The 18960-nt window shown below is 32.4% G+C and overlaps 1 protein-coding gene across 3 annotated transcripts in view; it reads left to right on the top strand.

Moving 5' to 3' along the window:
* The first annotated feature begins 5779 nt into the window (after positions 1–5779).
* The window catches only part of LOC148619640 (cholesterol transporter ABCA5-like), a 40216-nt gene continuing 27035 nt past the window's right edge, over positions 5780–18960 (top strand). Inside the window, exons 1-13 of one of the 3 annotated variants that reach the window (XM_088579791.1) lie at positions 5953–6093; positions 7669–7740; positions 8271–8402; positions 8768–8856; positions 9199–9622; positions 9844–9953; positions 10458–10678; positions 11579–11939; positions 12962–13106; positions 13955–14120; positions 14432–14490; positions 16664–16797; positions 17812–17964. In XM_088579791.1, the coding sequence (XP_088435917.1) occupies positions 8773–8856; positions 9199–9622; positions 9844–9953; positions 10458–10678; positions 11579–11939; positions 12962–13106; positions 13955–14120; positions 14432–14490; positions 16664–16797; positions 17812–17964 (1857 nt within the window). In that variant the 5' untranslated portion in view covers positions 5953–6093; positions 7669–7740; positions 8271–8402; positions 8768–8772. Of the gene's footprint in view, positions 6094–7668; positions 7741–8270; positions 8403–8754; positions 8857–9198; positions 9623–9843; positions 9954–10457; positions 10679–11578; positions 11940–12961; positions 13107–13954; positions 14121–14431; positions 14491–16663; positions 16798–17811; positions 17965–18960 lie in introns of all 3 variants that reach the window. The other 2 variants (XM_088579792.1, XM_088579793.1) reach the window with 2 other exon arrangements.

Genomic DNA, 18960 nt, shown 5'->3' with positions numbered 1-18960 from the left:
CGATCTCTGTGGTCAAATAAAGCTGCACTCTAGGGAGCATTTGTTTAAAATTCACACGAAGATTTACACCAGTTGAAAGATTGTTGGGCGCGGGTTACAGCCTTTTAGCTGGAAATTTCATGCAGCTTTCCAACCAAGCTCCTGATCGGAAACGATATCAGTTATTAAATAAACTTGTGCAGATGGGGAAATTACTGTTGTAGTGGCTATAGTTTTAAGTGATCACTTGAAAGTGACATTGTCTGAAGTCAATGAGGATTTTTGTTAAGATGCTTAATTTGATAAGATATCCCACAAGCAACCGATTCTACTCTTAAGAACATATAACCAGTGAGGTTAGAGTGTTTTTTCCTATTTGATGCATGTTTTCCCGACCCTTAAGTCCGGATGTGGTATGTATAGAAAACTTAAGTAAAACGTATAGTATGTGTTCATATGTATTGCAGTAACGTAACCGAAGATCATGCATGGAGTTTCATTTGAACTGAATACTTTATCTGGTAAAATTACGATGTTTTTAAATACTATTGAAGGTCAAGTGTAGTGGGACTTGCTCCCACAATCAATTATGCGCAGCTGACACGTACAGTGGCAGATCAAAGGTGGTTTGAGACCCCTTTTGGAGAAAATTACGCGCAAAACTAGGGCAAAAAAAAAGGAAATTCTAAACCCCCTCCGCCATTAAAAAAATCTGGAACCACCCCTGCCACAGTACTTCATACTGACGGTAACAAGTCTTTGAGCTTGATCTCCTGTAAACTTTCCAGAATTTTGTTTACAAATAATTCTTTCTAGATCTTCCTTTATGTTTGATTTTTATGTTACTCTTGAATCACATGTACAGCATATCAAAACTTGTAATATTATATGCTTAGTACGTTTGTATTTTGTAACTGGTTCTGTTGCGTTTGCAGACAACAATGACATATTATATAATGTGTGTTATGATATTCTCTCTCACTAACTTGTACATAAATGTTTAATAATTATAATTACCATAAAACAAAATATGTAAACATATAGGTGTAGGTTTGTCATACAAAAAGAAACAACACTAAGTTTCCAAAAATTCTTAACATGAAACAAACCTCGTTTGATACCATTGCAAGTATTGGTCAACTCATGAATGACAGTTAAGGATCCCCCGGGAATACCTCATTTTTTGATCCACCAAAGTTTTGATTGTGATTTTTTAACATACTGCATATAATTGTAAATATGGTTATTGAACTTGAAAATGAAATTCACAATAAGCATATGAAAACTTCCACAAATAACCATTTGGAACTAGCTTGCAGAAAAAGCGAGTACTCTTTCAAGGTAGATACAGCTTCTTGTCGTTTTTCCTATTTGTGTTTGTATTCTGTATCGATCTCATGAGTTAAATCCGAATTCAACAAAGTTTTATAGTTTTTTTTTAATGTTGTATTTTTCCTACCACTGTTCCAGGTTAGGGGAGGGTTGAGTGTTGAATTCCGCCACATATTTTATATGGCTGTCCCAAGCCAGGAACCTGTAGTCCAGGGATTGTTGTTGTTTTTTATGTTCATGGTTAATCGTTTTACTTTTTTCAATTGATTTGGTCGATTTTCGTCGTTTATGAATAGTTTCACTTCATTAATTTTTGGGCCTTTACAGCTTGCTTTATGGTATGGGTCTTGGCCATCATTGAAGACCGTGTGGTGATCTGTCTCATTGGCAGTCATAATGTGATCTGTGTCTTTCCTCGCACAATAACTCATGAAAGCTTCTATTTATTTATTTTGTTAGTCCCCTTTTGATTTCTATAAAATTTCGCTTTTCCGTTTTTGCAGTTAAGGGACTTAATTCACACACAAATGGTAAATAAAAGATTTTCCGTTTTCGGACAAAAACTCAAAAACACCGTCAAAGCTCCCTTTCGATATTTATTGAATACTTATTTTAACGTTATAACTTTTATTTTTTGAAATGTCCCATATTGATCTATAATGTCAGGTCAGTACTTGTGTGGCATGTACTTGGAACGACCAAAATCGTGTTTTTTTGTTTATTTTAGTTACAATGCTCACAATCGCCATTAGTCAATTTCACATTTTAAGCGGTATTAAAGCGGATAGGTGTATGTATCATGCGCTGATGGTGAAACCCTTTTCTTATTGACGAGTTTGTAATAAAAAAAGCCACATTCTGGTTCTCACGTCCTAAATAGTTTGAAATCACCATAAAATCAAATAAACTTTCCTGGTGGCGGACAAAACCTTGTAATAAATTAAGTTAAAAAAATAACACATTCATTCATCAACGCCCTATACAAACTTGTCGTCCTTGAAGCGTCTTCAGGAGACGTTCCTTTGCATACAATAACTAGAAAGTTACCCGAATATATCACTGCAATTTCTACACCGCATGACTTTTGAGGCATTTGGCTCGATCTGTCATTATACGGAATAGGTAAAATGCTCAATGTAACTGTTGCAGCATTAAATATATTAACACAAAATACTATTATGCCATACAAAACCAGTAGCGGATCCTGTTGAGGGTCCGGGGTTGTAAACCTGTTTGCTGAATACGTTTGTTAAATTTGTATAAAATTAGGGCAATAATGTGCAAATGATAGCTTGGACTCCGTAACAATTTCTGGATCCGCGCCTCTGAAATATTGACAAGCAGATGAAAGGACTTCAATATTTAACGCTGTGTGTGTTCATATAAATGTGTGAACATATCATGATAGTGATTATTTACGAGAGAATAAATACTATTAATTTTTAATTTTAAAAATTATCAAGTGTGACGGTTATTCCAACATGGCAAAATACCCCTGGGTGCTCATATGTCATTGTTTTCTACCATTGATTGATTGCAGCAATATTTTATGCCCTTTTCTTGTTTTACCTAACGGCGTGACATATCAATTTGAGCATAGTACATTCTTATTTAGAATAACGTGTTGTTTTCATTTGATGGCAAATAGAACACAATGTGCTCGAAATCTTCAGTGTGTTTATTAAGGATTTTTTTTTTACAGGAAGCTGGATTAAAACTTGCTTGCATGGTATGTAGATATTGACTGACTGCTATAATATTAATATTGTTGCCATTTTGATGAATGCAATCATTTCTTCTCGAGAGCCCTTAATTGGTCATATAAACTTGTACTCCTTGTATTTCTATATAATCGGCTGATGTTTTTTTTTTAACTTAACGTCATTGACCATAAATACGGCATTTAACACAATACGAACGTTAAGGCGTTAGTAAAAGACAAGGGCTGAAAAGGGTAATTTTAAAATACTATTTGAGGAATTAAATTAAATACACTTTTATGGAGTTTTCATAATCATTTCGGCCTGTTGCGCTTCGCTTGATTCAACATACACACACACTCCAGCTCTGTACCTAAACATGGTCAAAATCCGTATAGTTTGTTCATGTGACCTTTTATTGGAGTGAAACATGTATCGTAATCATCATAAAAAAAAAAAAAAACGATTTGCATGCAATCAATCAATCTCCGTCCGACAAAGGAGATCTCGAGATAGAAACTGAAATTGATTCGTCCTATTCAAAAGAGGAAACTCTGCATGCACTATGAAAATGGTTTAAAGGCGGTCCCCTAATGCTTATAAGCTCTATACCGATAACAAACTTCTTTAATTTTGGATTTTATGACTTAAGTTGTACATCGTAGTTGCATTAATGAGGTATCTGAACAAATCGAGGATGTCACAAAAAGATAACCGTTTACAATGGGAATCATGGGGAATGGAGTTTATTTTAACGAACCATTTTTCGGAACATTTCCCCTTTAATGTTGATAAGTCCGCGAATCCCACTACGATTTTGTTCAAATTTATTTCTGTTATTTAGTTTACAACACAAAGCTGTCCTCGCCATCCCGACCTCGGCACCGTCTATATACCTGTATGCAAAACTGATTTTTTTGTGATATTTTGACAACTTTCAGTCAGACCAGAGGCATATAAAAAGTGTTAAAATTGCTATCATCATTTATTCAGAACTTATCTAAAATAATGTATATTATGTTTAGTCTATGATATTTTTACTTGTTTTTTTTCCATTAATTTTCTCATAAATTTCATTTTTGTAATGGTACATAACGCATTTTTCATGCACAATTACTGTATAATTACTTGTATGTATTACATGTTTTGTAAATTGTAGTATGCACATATGGGTCTTAACCAATTTTTGTAATTGTGTTTGAACCAATTGATATTTAGTATTAGTATTATACCATTAGAATACACATCGTATATTAATGTCTCTGGTCAGACCTATACTATTTGAATACATTCACAATAATTAATATCGTTTTTAATTATTACAAATTAAATTCCACAGTACAATTAAATGCATAGTCGACATTTATATCCAGATATATACGAATGTACGTCTTTTGTACTTTATGTTCCAGTTTGAGCAATGCGGTTGGAGCTTTCTTTATATAATAAAACCTTGAATCTATATGAGAAACTGTAAGGCTAAAAACCACTAATTCCACTTTCCATAGGCTTCTATGCTAATTTCACAATATTCAATGGCTTCTCTGGACTTTACCTCAACTTTAACCTGCAGAGGACTATATATCAGCATGATTCTACATATGTCAGCTCACAATCCTCAGAATGGCATGTGGGGTTAGCAGACTTGCAGTGCAGTACTGGTCACCGGAAGTGAAGGGTCTATAAATAGCATGGGAAATCCCAGTGTTTTCACAAGACAGGGGTATATTTAAAAATCATTATGGAGATTAGGCTTCACATCACAAGAAGCAAAATGCACCTATAAAATGTACAGAAATGTTTTTCCTTTCAGAAACTGTTTAAATTTTTTAAATAAGATGAGAACTTTTTTCACAGCACTATGAGGAACAGGGGTAATTTCTGCGTAGGACTATTTTAGCGTACGTTCCAAATGCTCATTGGTTGAATTGGTGGTCTGTAACCTGTATTTCTTGTTTTATTATTTCCTGTTCATAAATTATATATAAATATTCTATCAAGAATATATATATATATATATATATATATATATATATATATATATATATATATACAAACGTCTCAGAATCTGACGACTCTATTCGCTACACTGCTCCATCGGATCAAATTGATACAGGGAAGATTATGTAAACGTATAGAAAAGTCTGAAAAATTCCCTACGATGTTAGAACTCAAATTTGCGATGCAAATTTTTGGTCGTTCCCTCCGCGGGACTCGAACTCGTACCGCTGTGACATCTATGGCAACACCGCCTGCACGTAGTCCAGCACCCTAGACCACTCGGTCAACTAGGCTATATAAAAAATATAGCTTTCGCTGGTCGGGTTATTCCTCCTCATAGGATTAATCTAGGGCTCTAACATAGTACACGATGTATGGTAGTACGGGACAGATCATCTTGGTGTTATTATGTAGGAGAGTGGTCTAGCGCGCTGGACTATATATATGTTTATGTAGGGAGTTCTGAGATTTTTTTAACACGCTTTGTTGACAGGAATGACAATTAGTTATCTAATCTATCAAGAATAATTAATAGGCGGGAAATGGAGTTATGTCCCCTTTTAGGTCAAAATCTATGTCGATTCCAAAGCTGTTTATTATTGTTTCTTTACACACCTTACAAATTTTATCAGTGTCAACCTATTTATTAACCTTTAACTGTTCTGTCAACTGGGTCGGAACAATGCTTTAAATTATTGGTAAGTAGTCTATTAGCACCATTTATTAACCTTCAATTCATTTGGAAATGCCCAAATAAAGCCCATGTGTAATCAGGTGACAGTTCATCACATGTATGCAGGCTTGCAGCGGTAGCCAGATTGGGAAAATTTATCGGATTATTTTGAAATAATGAAACTTGTTTTTAATATGTGACTTCTGATTTGTTTCACTTTGTCATATGTATGATATGGGTGTAGTTATATACATGCAACTGTTTTAGATAAACAGGAAATGTAAGTGGTGCAAGGGAGTGTATTATAAACCTTTTAAAAGTAGTGATAAGTCAGAGAAACAAAACTTCTCAGGGAAACTGCTATAGCTTATATGTATTTTGTGTTTGAATAAACCTGACAAGTTACAGGTATGATTATTTTAAAGTTATATAAAGTTTTCTAGTTAAATTTCTCTATCTCAATCTTATAGCCTGGTAGCATTACTTGTCTTAAGTGTGACTATTTTCTACCAATGTGACTAGTAACCACACAGTCATTTTTACTACATGATTTCACCATACTTAGGCTTAGATTTTTGTAATGTTTTAATATTATGTTTAAGGACTGGACATCAAAAAAAAGTTTTGTTGAAAAATCTGACAAATCAAGTTCTATTTTTGTATATCACTTTCTCCATACTTTCTCTGTCGATTTTAATTGTTTTAAATTTAATTATGCACACAATGAGATGTTTATTTGGCAAAATGTCTTAAAACTATGACATTGTATGGTTCTATTTTTGTTTACATGTTATGATACAAGATTGCAATAAATTAACTGCTCTTTGGGGCACAGCAAAATGGACTGTGGAGCAAACATTGAATGACTCTTATATATAAGCTTGACACATACATGTATCTATCTACAAATTGAAGTAACCCTATATATTTGGACAATATTTGACCAAGCTTAGCTTTTTGACAAAGATTTTTTCTGAGTGTTATCTGCTCCAGGTCAATGACATTTAAAGAGGACAGATAAAATGTTATCAGCCCTCTTGTAAGATTCACCAATATCACTTCAGTCCATTGGACTCCAATAGTCCTTTTTCATATTCCCTATTTCAACCTCATGTTTTAAAAATTAAAGCAAAGGGAAGTATTTTTCCAACCCAACAGACTGGTTTACTGCCCCATTGGAGCAAATGACAACAGTAGACTTTAAATTCAAATATTTTGATTTATTTAAGTTGAGGTAAGTACTTTAAATATCTTTTTAAACCGTTTGCAGAATGGTAGATACTTACTAATGTGAAAATAGTTTTAAGTATATCAAGTTTACTGTTCTTCCTATCCCCAGTTATACCGCCATCTGGTTTGCTTTACTTGAAATGTCTTTCTACACTATATTTATTGTTGTACTATTCGGTCTATTGCCAGAAAGTTGCTGCAAACATTGACAGAATTTTCAAACTTCAGAAAAGGCAGCATATCTTATGATAAATGAACAAAATGTTACAACACCCTCTAATGAACTTTTGAAAAAAAAATATGATAACAATTGATTTCTGTACAACATACCAGTACATGTATATGGTGTATTCCAATTGATATTTTTATGTAGTACATCTATAATTTTATACAATACGATACACTACTTTTATTAGCACAATCTCATATAGTTCATGGTTATGGCTTATCATATTACAATAGATAGAAATATTACAATAAATATATTACAGATAACTGTAATATTTGAACAGTATATTTTTGTAAATTTACATGGCTTTGCTATTGAAGACTTGTATCTCTAGTTTCAAAACATTTCAATACAAATGTGGAGGACATTCTCAGAGTAGTTGTTGATATGCTATTTAAAAGAACATTTATTTAAGATAAAGAGCTAAGTTTCATAAAGCCAGAGGTTGATTTATTCATTTTTTATGATGTAATGGTATGCTTGCATTTAGACAATCATCAATATAGAGATTTTAATTTGTTTAGATTACTGGTGTGGTATTTCAAAATATAAAGCCAATATCTTTTGAACTTTGATATGGATTTTTGTAAAAAGAGGTGAGACCAATGAAAATTAGTACTATCAGGTCATATACATAGTATAAAGAAGATATTTCTGTACAATAAATCAATATGTTAAAAATTGGGACAAAATAAAATATGTGACTTACTTAAGAGTTGAAATATTGTGATGAAGTCTAGAAAATAAAAAAACTGTGAATAGAAAAATGCAAACCATCTCTGTACACATAACCTTATCACATTTGTTAAAGATATTTTTAAAAAATGAGTCAAAGGTATTCATTTAGTACAGGAATGGAAATGGTGAATATGTCAAAGAAACAACAAACCCACCAGGATGAAAAATGTTAGCTTCAATGAATGACTAACAAACTTCATACCACAGGGCAAACTGCAGTTGGCCCTAAAACATCATTGTACACAATGTTGTGGTATGCTGATTTGGACACAACCAAAAATATGCCACCTAAATTCTTGGGAAGCATTCTTTGGCATTAATTAGATGAACACCTTTGTGATATTTTACCTGATTTTAAAAACAATTGAGAACTTCCTTTTATTTTCAGATTTCAAGAGAGATTGATTTGACAGTGGATAAAATAACCAGATAGCATGTGATATATTTTACTAGTAGATAAACAGTACAAAACTACACTGGAATCAGCATAGCTTCTGTGTAAGGAGGAAATACAAAGAAGGTACATTAGACTTATACAATAAGCTTAAAGATTGCTATAGAAAAATAATAAATCTTTTTGGGTATTTGATAGGAAGAAGGATTGGGCACCTACTGCTTTGTAATATCTTTGTAATATTTAAACTTTCAATGCCATGGAGGACTTTCATATTCTATCACTAATTGCCAAGTCAGTTATTCTCTTTGATGTTTGCGGTAGAGGAAAAGAAAATTTTCTTTAGCTGTTTTTTTATTTTTTTTTTATTTTAATGAATAAAAAATATAAAGTGAAAATTAAGTGGCCTTATCTCCCTTATTGACAGGTGGATGAGAATATCACAATTTAACTGCAAATTTCTTTTGATTTAAAATAGTATACTGTTACAGGCAACATGGCAAGCTTCATACAGCAGTTTAAAATAGTGATGTGGAAAAACATCCTACTAAAAATGAGAAACAAAAGACAAGTAATTCAGGTCTGTATACATTTATACCTTGTGTCATTTAGTCTAGTGACATGAATTTTGATAAATACACATAGAAAATTATTAAGCTACATTTATTTTCATTAATGTGAAAAAATGTGATACTTCTATCTTTTTACAAATGCCAAATATACAAAAGAACTTCTATTGAAAAATGTACACCTTGATAATAGAATTTTAGTATTTCAGTTGCATTTAAGACTTGAAAAGCAATATCACATTTATAATTAAAAAAAATTAATTGGATTTAACTGTGTTCATGTGCTGATTCATTTAAGGGAATCAGCTTAAATAAATTGTTTATACTTACATGATTGGGTTATATATTTTCAGGAGGTGCTCTATCCAATATACTTTATAGGCATACTTATCCTTATCAAAGTTTTCAACACTGGAACTGAAAAGCCAAGGATTAGTGATTTCCCAGAGTATCATATAACAAATAGTGGATTTACATCAAACTTCAAAAACTTTACGGGAAAAGCAATTCTGATATCGCCAGATTCATTGTACTATCAATCACTGGCTAACGATACCCTGACAGCATTCAGAGACATTATTGGTATAACTGGCAATGGAGGACCAAGTTTACTATATTTTGCGGACAAGACTGCCATGGATAACCATTATCTATCAAACTCTGACAGTATCGCTGCTGGAATTATATTTGGATATTCGGGTGGAAATAATTTCTCATATGCCCTTAGGCTGCCATCTACGTCAATACCTGGAACCAATTCATGGACATCTACTAGTGGTATGTACAGTTTTTGTGTATTTTCAATTATTGAAAGGGTTTAAGATTTTAATATAGGATTTTTTCAAAAGATGCTTCTCAATCTGTACAAAACAATTTGACATTTACATGCTCTTAATATCTAAAATGTACATGTTAGTATTTTTGAATAGATTTCTGTTGTTTTATACTATTTAATGGAAAAATATCAAATCTGTACCAAGTATTGTTTGACTTTCTAGGCCAGTGTAGGAATGGAAATGGGTTAGACACCTCTAGCTGTGATGTAAACCAGTATCTAAGCACAGGGTTTGGAATCCTGCAGTTAGCTATAGACACCACATTGATCAGGGTGAGGGTTGTAATTAAGGCATGTACATGTGTACAATATACTCAGCAGTAGATTTTCTGTCTGTGCGTCTTGTGTATATGTTACATCTCTTCCATAGCTTTAAGTTGAAACTTTCGTCAGTGAAGATAGATCACTATATTATGGATATTGGTACAGTCAAACATTATGATAAAAACTTTCATCAAATTTATGCTATTTTTATTGCTCTTAATGAAAATGGGTAAAGTAAACAAAGATCATGTATTGGTTCAGCAGCACTAGTAAAGTGTTGACATGTTATTGTTTTTATCAACCTTCTGTAAACCAGTATAAATTTTTACAGCCCCTTATTTTTCAGTATCTACAATCAATTTAATTCTCAGTTTAAAACTTGAGATTATTTGTCAAATTGTATTATAATGTTCTTCAAAGAACATATTCACGACAGTATAATTTTAGCATTATTGGTCAATTGATAATGAATTTGTATTCAGGGTTCCTCACTCTTTGTTTTATGTCTTGTAGCTAAACAGTCCCAACTTTCCAACTCCAGATGTCTCTGTTGAGATGTTACCTAAAGCAAGTTTCAAGCCGGACTCAACATACCTACAAGTTATATCAGCTATTTATTTCGTGATTGCCTATTCTCCTTTTATCAACTTCCTTGCTGTCAACCTTGTGGCTGAGAAAGAGAAAAAAATTAAGGAGGGAATGAAAATGATGGGGTTAAAGGACTCAGTTTTTTGGTAAGTTTACATCTTATAATTATAATATCTTCATATAAAAATTGGAATAGTATGATTTTAATTTATACTTGATAGTTTTAAGCCATTTATGAATATTGAATAACTTCAGTTTTGAAGGCCAAGACATATTATCACAGTATCATAGGGAGTACATGTGATACAGATTTTGACATGTCATGTTTATTGTATCATATATTTTAACTTTACTTCAAGTATGGTTCAAGAAGGGGTCTGATATATGGTATGCGATAAAGGTCTAAGGGTGTGATATAGCAAGGGTATGCGATATAAGTCAAGAGATGTGATATAGGGTATGCGATATAAGTCAAGAGATGTGATATAGGGTATGCGATGTAGGGTAGACGATATTGGGTTGACGATATAGGGTAGACGATATTGGGTTTAAACAAACACTTATAATGCATATACAAATGTTTTTGTCTAAGTATATTACAGTTGTGTTACTATATTTCAGTTCCAGCAAAACTAGTGTTGTTCTCAATTTGTGATGTCACAGTCAGTATAGCATACTGCTATCATTTGAAATTAAAAAAAAAATATACAAATATATATACAAAGGTGACGTGAGCTAAAAATGAACATATCAGTCAAGTAACTTTGAAAGCAATGCAAGAAAAATTATCAATGAGTCCTTCTGTAATGAAAAACTGAGAACAATACTTCATTAGAAGTAGAATTAGAAGTTGGAGATATTTGAACTGTAAAACTACAGGTACTGTAATAGTGTTTAACCATTCAACTTCTAGTTTCTGTTAGCTTTAATTAATGTCTACAACACCCCTTATACCTTTTTTCTAATATCTTAATTATTGTAAGATGTTATCTTTCTTTTGGCTTATGTCTTACTTGAATTATTAATTTTTATTCTTTTTTTTAAAGGCTTACATGGGGTTTAGTGTACCTGGTTTTCATAGCTATTGTTACCGTGGTAACAGTCATCCTATCATCAGTCAGTGGATTTTTCACCAACAGTAATACATTTTTGTTCTTCTTGATTCTGATGTTTTATGGTTTGTCCATTATTTCCTTGGCATTTGTCATCACTCCATTCTTCAACAAGGCACAGTCTGCTGGAGGTTTGGCAAGCTTAGCGACCATGCTTTTTAGCTGTCTATATTTAATTGTCAGTTTAACAAGGGAGATAAGAGAAGATGGAACTGTGACTTATAGCATACCACCTGTTGCTAGAGGATTTATGTGTCTGATCTCACCATGTGCTGTGTCACTTGCTATTGATCAGGTAATTTGTTTGTCCACAGGGTAGGTTAAAACAAAATCCTGAGTTTCTGTTAACCCTACCAACCCTGGTCTTTTTTTTGCCATTTTTTATGAACATTAAAGTCTGAATATATCTCCAAACCAAATCAAAACTTTGGAAAACGTAGAAAGTTTGACCTACCTACTGACCCTGAATTATATAGCATGTACGACAATCACAGGTATATTCTTTTCTTTGCCTTATAGAATGCATTTATTATTAGTGTATACTTGGATGTAATTGCTACATCAATTCTATTACCACATTCAAAAAAGAATGTCACCCTCAACTTCAATGTTCTCCTTCATGTGGTAATCTAGTACCATCCTCAACTGCAGGCAGAATGTATATATTATAACTTTGTCAAATATGATATACTTTATTGTTCAAAATGATAATACATTTTGTATGATGATAATAAATACCGTTAAATCTGTCTAAAGTTAACCTGGATAAACTAGAAACCTGTGTAAACTGAACATTTTCCAAAGTGCCTTGATACCAGTTTCAATATTTTTGTAACCTACATGTATGTGAACTGAACACCTGCCTAAACCAAACAAATCTTTCAGTCCATAAATAGTTCAGTTTAGACAGATTTCAGTGTATAAAGTTCTTGAAAATGACTTTATCAATACCATGATTTGTTTCCATTGATGATACATGTAGTAAAGTACTGGTACATATATTTGGAAAATACTCGTGAGGCAATGACCCACTACCAAAATAATGTAATATGGAGAACAAGACTTTAACAGAAAGAAAACTCCTAAGTACTCAGCCAGATCTTTTTAGCTCTTGAAATTTTCAGTTAAATAGATACCTTTTAAATACATGTATATCATAAATGATGATAAAATTGAATTCTTCTAATTGATATTTACTGTAAAAACCCTATAATAGTGCTTAATTCATACCGTAATATCATTTGATATCTGCATGAGCTTCTGTGTTTCTATTTGGCCACTCTAATTGAGAACAATGATTTATTTCATTTTTTCCAGGCAGTATTTTTAGACATTACTGTGGGTATGGATTTTAAGACTGCAGGTGAAGGGGATTTCCCATTGTACATTTCTATGTTTATGCTCCTGTTTGATGCCATTCTGTACTTTTTCTTGGCAATGTACTTTGACAGTGTTATTCCAAGTAAGTGTGATGTTTAACAAGTTGATTTAAGGGGTCCTGCATTACCCATGTGGGTGTCATATGTTTTTCACATTGACCAAACATCTGTCTATCAACAAATTTTGATAACAATAAATGTAAAAAAAATACAAATATAGCTGAACGAAAATTCTGTACATTTTTTAACACTATTTGTAGGTGTGTAAATTTTCATAAAAAAAATTCTGTGTATTTTTTTTGCAATTACACAATATTTGGGATCATACATCAGATTTATGGCTGCAAAATCTGTAAAAAATATATATAAAAGTGCTGATACATAATTTAGTACATGTATAAAATTACCATCGAAAGATATGCATTGGAGTTTGTCAAAAGTCATAAATTTTTTGGGTTTTTTTATGCAAAATTATTTGAAAGCAAAATTTTTTGGGAGCAAAATCTGAAAAATAGATATACATAATGTTCAAGTAAAGTACTTATTAAGTAGTGTATTACAGTAGATAAATGTACATTATCAACTTGGTTACTAATAGTTAAAGTACTGCTCTGTCTTAAAACCAGGCAGAACATTTGAATAGTGATTCATACATTCCAAATATTATATTATTGAAAATCCTTCAGTAGAAACTGTATTCAAAAATTAAAGCGCAAATGAAATTTGCTCTTTGGAAATATTTATACTTAAAATTTGGTTACATTCTACTACAGAAAAGTACAGGAAAATTTCCCACCAGAATTTTTACACTATGACCAATCAAAATGTTTCAAGATTTTTGTAAGAATTACATTAAAGCATTTAATATTTCCTAACTATTTCCTTCTTGATTTTTACTACATGCACTGAGTTAAATGATTTCTATTTATAGATGAGTATGGTGCTAGGAAGCCTTGGAACTATATCTTTATGAAATCCTTTTGGTTCCCATCAACCAGAAAGGAAGATTTTGAAGTAGGTGAGGATGGTTATGATGCCCTGTTTACAGAAGATGTGGAGAAAGTTACTGCAGAACAAAGGGAAAATACTGGAGTCAGGTACTAATATACCTAGTAAAGATCATCTAAAATATTGTTGGTTTGCAGGCACTTATTCATCTCACAAGAATGCCTCATGTCTTACTTTCTTGGTCCTCTTATTGCTGTTTGGCACAAGGTCTTAGTACATCACCGCCATTCATCCCTATCTGTGTCCTCTATTGTGATTTATTATGGAAATTTCTCAACTTCTTTCGGGTGGAATGCTTAGATATTTGGTATATTGCTTTTGCAGGTTTGACAGAAATGGTTGAATGGGGGTATTGTAAACATGACCTAGAGTGCATTGGTCTTGTTCATTTCTATTGCAGGATAATGAATCTACTGAAACAGTTCAAAGGAAAGGAAGAGAAAGTTACAGCAGTAAACAGTATGTACAATTGTCCATCGTAGAAAAGAATTTAATTCCAGATTATTTGATGATGATAAAGCCGTTTGTGCTAAACAGTGAATCCTGTTTAAACCAAACCCTGAATAATGAAAAAACTGTCTAAACCAGACACTTTTTTAAAGTCCCTGTATATCAATTAAAATGTATTTTGAACCATAGTAAACTAAACACCTGTCTAAACCAGTCCAATTTTAAAGTCAAAAAGTGGTTTGGTTTAGGCAGGTTTCACTGCACTTTCAAAATTGAAAGGACTTTAAGTAGCTGTCTTTGTAAGAATCATGCAAAATCTGAAAAATATGATACACCCCAAAAAAGGCTACATATTTTTATTGTAATTAAGTTGTTTTATGGGTGTAAATTATTAAATGTGTATTTATTTATTCCGATCTGTCTGCTCTTAGGGGATAATCAACATGGAAAATCCAATAGATTCTATTGTATTTGAGCATCATTTACATCTCCCTTAAGGTTACAGACCACCAATTCAACCAATGAGCATTTGGAACGTACGCAAAAATAGTCCTACGCAGAAATTACCCCTGTTCCTCATAGTGCTGTGAAAAAAGTTCTCATCTTATTTAAAAAATTTAAACAGTTTCTGAAAGGAAAAACATTTCTGTACATTTTATAGGTGCATTTTGCCTCTTGTGATGTGAAGCCTAATCTCCATAATGATTTTTAAATATACCCCTATCTTGTGAAAACACTGGGATTTCCCATGCTATTTATAGACCCTTCACTTCCGGTGACCAGTACTGCACTGCAAGTCTGCTAACCCCACATGCCATTCTGAGGATTGTGAGCTGACATATGTAGAATCATGCTGATATATAGTCCTCTGCAGGTTAAAGTTAAGGTAAAGTCCAGAGAAGCCATTGAATATTGTGAAATTAGCATAGAAGCCTATGGAAAGTGGAATTAGTGGTTTTTAGCCTTAATTTTGAAATCTACAGTGCATTCTATATAATTTTTATCTCCTATGAGCACGGGTTATATGAAAAACCAAATATAAATTTCTGTTTACTTAAGCATTTTAAACAAAATATCAAAAATGAAAATATGTAGGCTTTCGAACCATGTATCACATTATGCATGATTCTTAGCTGGAGTGCTACTTATAATCTCAGGTTTCTATCATAGTATTAGGTAATCAGTCAGTAAAGACGTACACACCTGTAAATAAATATCAAATGTCATTCTTGTTTTATGAAAGTTCTTTATTCATCATAAAGGTAATCCATATGAATTTAACCTTTGACCTTAGAAGCACTTAGAGTCCTATTTCAGTCTGACAGGAAGTTAACCTCTAAGACCGAGTAACTTGGTTTTCCAACTGGTTATATTAGAAACTGATAAATACTGTTAGGAATTGTAGGTGATAATTGGTTTGGACAGTTTTAGCTCACCTTGAGCATAGGCCTATGGACCTTTTATATATGTCATCACAAAATGTCTGTCATATGTTTGTTCCTCAACCCATGTCCCTCGTCTTAATATAACATTTTATTCAATTTCTTTAGATCTTCTTCACCCATTTAACTAGCAGAAATGATGTATGATTAGCCCTTTACATATGGTCCATTTTTAGTGCTGTTTAAAAAAAAAGATTTGTGTAATTCTGGTTTGCTAATTTTGAAAGATCAGCTCTTCTGATACTTCAAACATGTATGCAAATACTTTGAAACTTGATATGATTGTTGTCATCAATGACCTATCAACAAATGATCTACTTTTGATACTCCCAAGGTGGTTCAGTTGGTGGCTGTGCCTTATCTAAGTTGCCTCTGAAACCGTATTGGAAAACTTATTTGATTGAAATCTTAAAATTTTTTTTGCTGTTCCTTTCACAATTAGTGGAATAGTTCCAATTTAAAGGAACCTCTAACTTATAATTTTTAGTGTTTTTAAAACAACAAAGTGCACTTTTCCTTCAGATGGACCTGGACCATGCTTCTTTGTATTGGTAATTTATGATGTTTATTCATGTGAAGTAAATTACCATTGTAACTTTCAATTGCTTAGACCAGTACATAAAGTATATTTATGTTGCAATTTACTTGCTAAAAATATTCTATAACTTGTAAAGCAATTTTCTCAAGCTGAATGAATTTAACCTGTGTTTGATTAAATTTGAATTTTTTGTTATTTTTAGAACTGTCTTTGGAGATGTATAGGGACCAGATTACATGCATATTAGGACATAATGGGGCTGGAAAGACAACTCTTCTCAATATGTTGACAGGACTTGTGGAGCCTACTTCTGGCACAGCTAGGGTCTTAGGGCTGGTAAGCATTCATATGTTTAGTAGAGCCTACCTCTGGCTTAGCTACTGTCTTAGTTCACAGTTAGTATTCACATGTGTAGTGGAGCCTACCTCTGGTACACCAAGGGTCCTTGGATTGGTAGGTATTCTATATCTAGTGGAGCCTGTAACCTCTAGCACAGCTAGGGTCCTAATGGATTGGTAAGTTTTCACATTGCTACAGGAGTCTACCTCTGGTATGGCTAGGGTCTCTTTGGCTGGTAAGAGTTCAAATTTGTCTTTACCTTTCATTTTGTAAAGTTAGAGTTCTTGTCCTTGTTTGGTGTTGAGTTGGAGTCGTGGTACTTTTTTATTTTACAGAAAGTTTGCATTACTGTAAACCTATTAATTTTTGCAGTTATTAACTTGTGGATTCTGTCAAATGAATATATTTGTGGGTGCCATTTTTTTTGGTGGTTTCCATATATGATAAACATTATATGGTGCTAAAGGTCAATATCATGGGTATTACTTTTCAAGCTGTTCTATCCACTGTGAAAATAAGTACACTGCAGGAAATCAATACGTTGGCAATATTATTGTGAGTATTTTTATCCTGTTCAGTTTTATTTCGTTAAAGTAACTAATAATTATAATGCAAAACTTGATAAAATATGTTTTACTAGAATGATTTCAACTCAAATAGGACACAGTGTTAAAAATTGCAGCCTATGTGGTGTTGATAATGGTGGGGGGAGTATAACAAAGTCAACATCTTTTATGATGTTGTAAAAACATGTCAAAACCAATCTCAGACTTCACTTACATTGCATCAATGTTTTATTACATTGGTCATAGTAAAGCATCATTTAAATACAGATTTCTTCTCAAAGTATTCATGGAAATTCATGAAATTGACAGTCTTGGTATTGTTTTAGAAGCATGCTTGTCTCAAGGGCTGAAAGTCATGGGTTGGATCTCTGGCCAACCATAGGATATTAAACTATAATTAATCAGTCAATCAGTCATAATAAAATTCAGTTTCTTGTACTTACAGGATATCAACAACCCTTCAGATATGTTGAAGATACGACAGAAAACTGGGATATGTCCACAACACAATATTCTATTTGACAAACTGACTGTTGTAGAGCATCTTAAGCTGTTTGCAGGAATTAAAGGGCTAATCACAGATAACCTAGATCTGTCTGTAAGTTCTTATTACTTCTGATTATTAAGAGTTTAGGGTAGACTAAAATGTAATTTTGATTTCCCCTTTAAAGCAATTGTTTAAAAGAGATCCATAGTGAAGATTTTTTTCTGCTGTAATTCAGTGAAGAAAATCAATTCAATCAGCAGTCTTTTTGGGGGATAAATTATACGGTTGTCAGTCTGCTTGTATGTCTGTCCATCTGTCCACACAAAAATGTTTTGAGCAATTTTAATATCTTAAAATAAAGTACTTTTCTATCTTATTCCTGTTTTTTTTTTTAGCATTTTCCAAGTCTATTGTTTCCAAGTTATTGGACTAAGTGGTTCCTCAAAAGAAGGATAAGAATATTGTATACTTTGCACAGGGATGATTTTTTCCCCCACTTTTTAGGAAAATTCCTTTACCCTTACCATTCATTTTTTACTGTATATTTACTTCTGATTTTGCCTATTTCCACTTAGTTTGTTGACCTCATAAAGTCATCCTTGTTTACAGGGCAGCTTTTTGTTATTTAATCTTGGATTTGTACAAGCTCATGTTAATTTTCTTGCAATTTCAAACAACTTGATGAAAATTTTTAAACGAAGAAGATAATACGAATTGATAACAATTTAGTTCCTCGATTTTTTATACAATTAATTTGAATTTAATCTTGGCATAATATTGCTTAAGTTTTGGCATATGATTTACACAAAATGTATTAGATATCAATTGATCAATTATAAGTATATTTGTGAAAAGTTTAGCATGAAAAATGTATGAAGTAGATTTCATATGAGTAACTCATGAATTCTTAATTGGAATAACAAACTGTCAAGTTAGGTGTAACAAGCAGTATTTTTTTCAAATTTAACTAAGAATTAATGCACTGGTTTCATATGATATTGCGATCCCCATGAAATATTGGTCATTGGAGAAATACATACTAATTTGTCACAAACAATTTTTTTTAGCTTTCAATACCTTTACATTATTAAAGCAGTTTTATATTTG

This window comes from Perna viridis, chromosome 4, assembly GCF_037379345.1.
Source record: "Perna viridis isolate PV_CMFRI_1.1 ecotype Kerala chromosome 4, ASM3737934v1, whole genome shotgun sequence".
NCBI classification, from domain to species: domain Eukaryota; kingdom Metazoa; phylum Mollusca; class Bivalvia; order Mytilida; family Mytilidae; genus Perna; species Perna viridis.
This window is presented reverse-complemented; position numbering and strand designations above follow the sequence as displayed.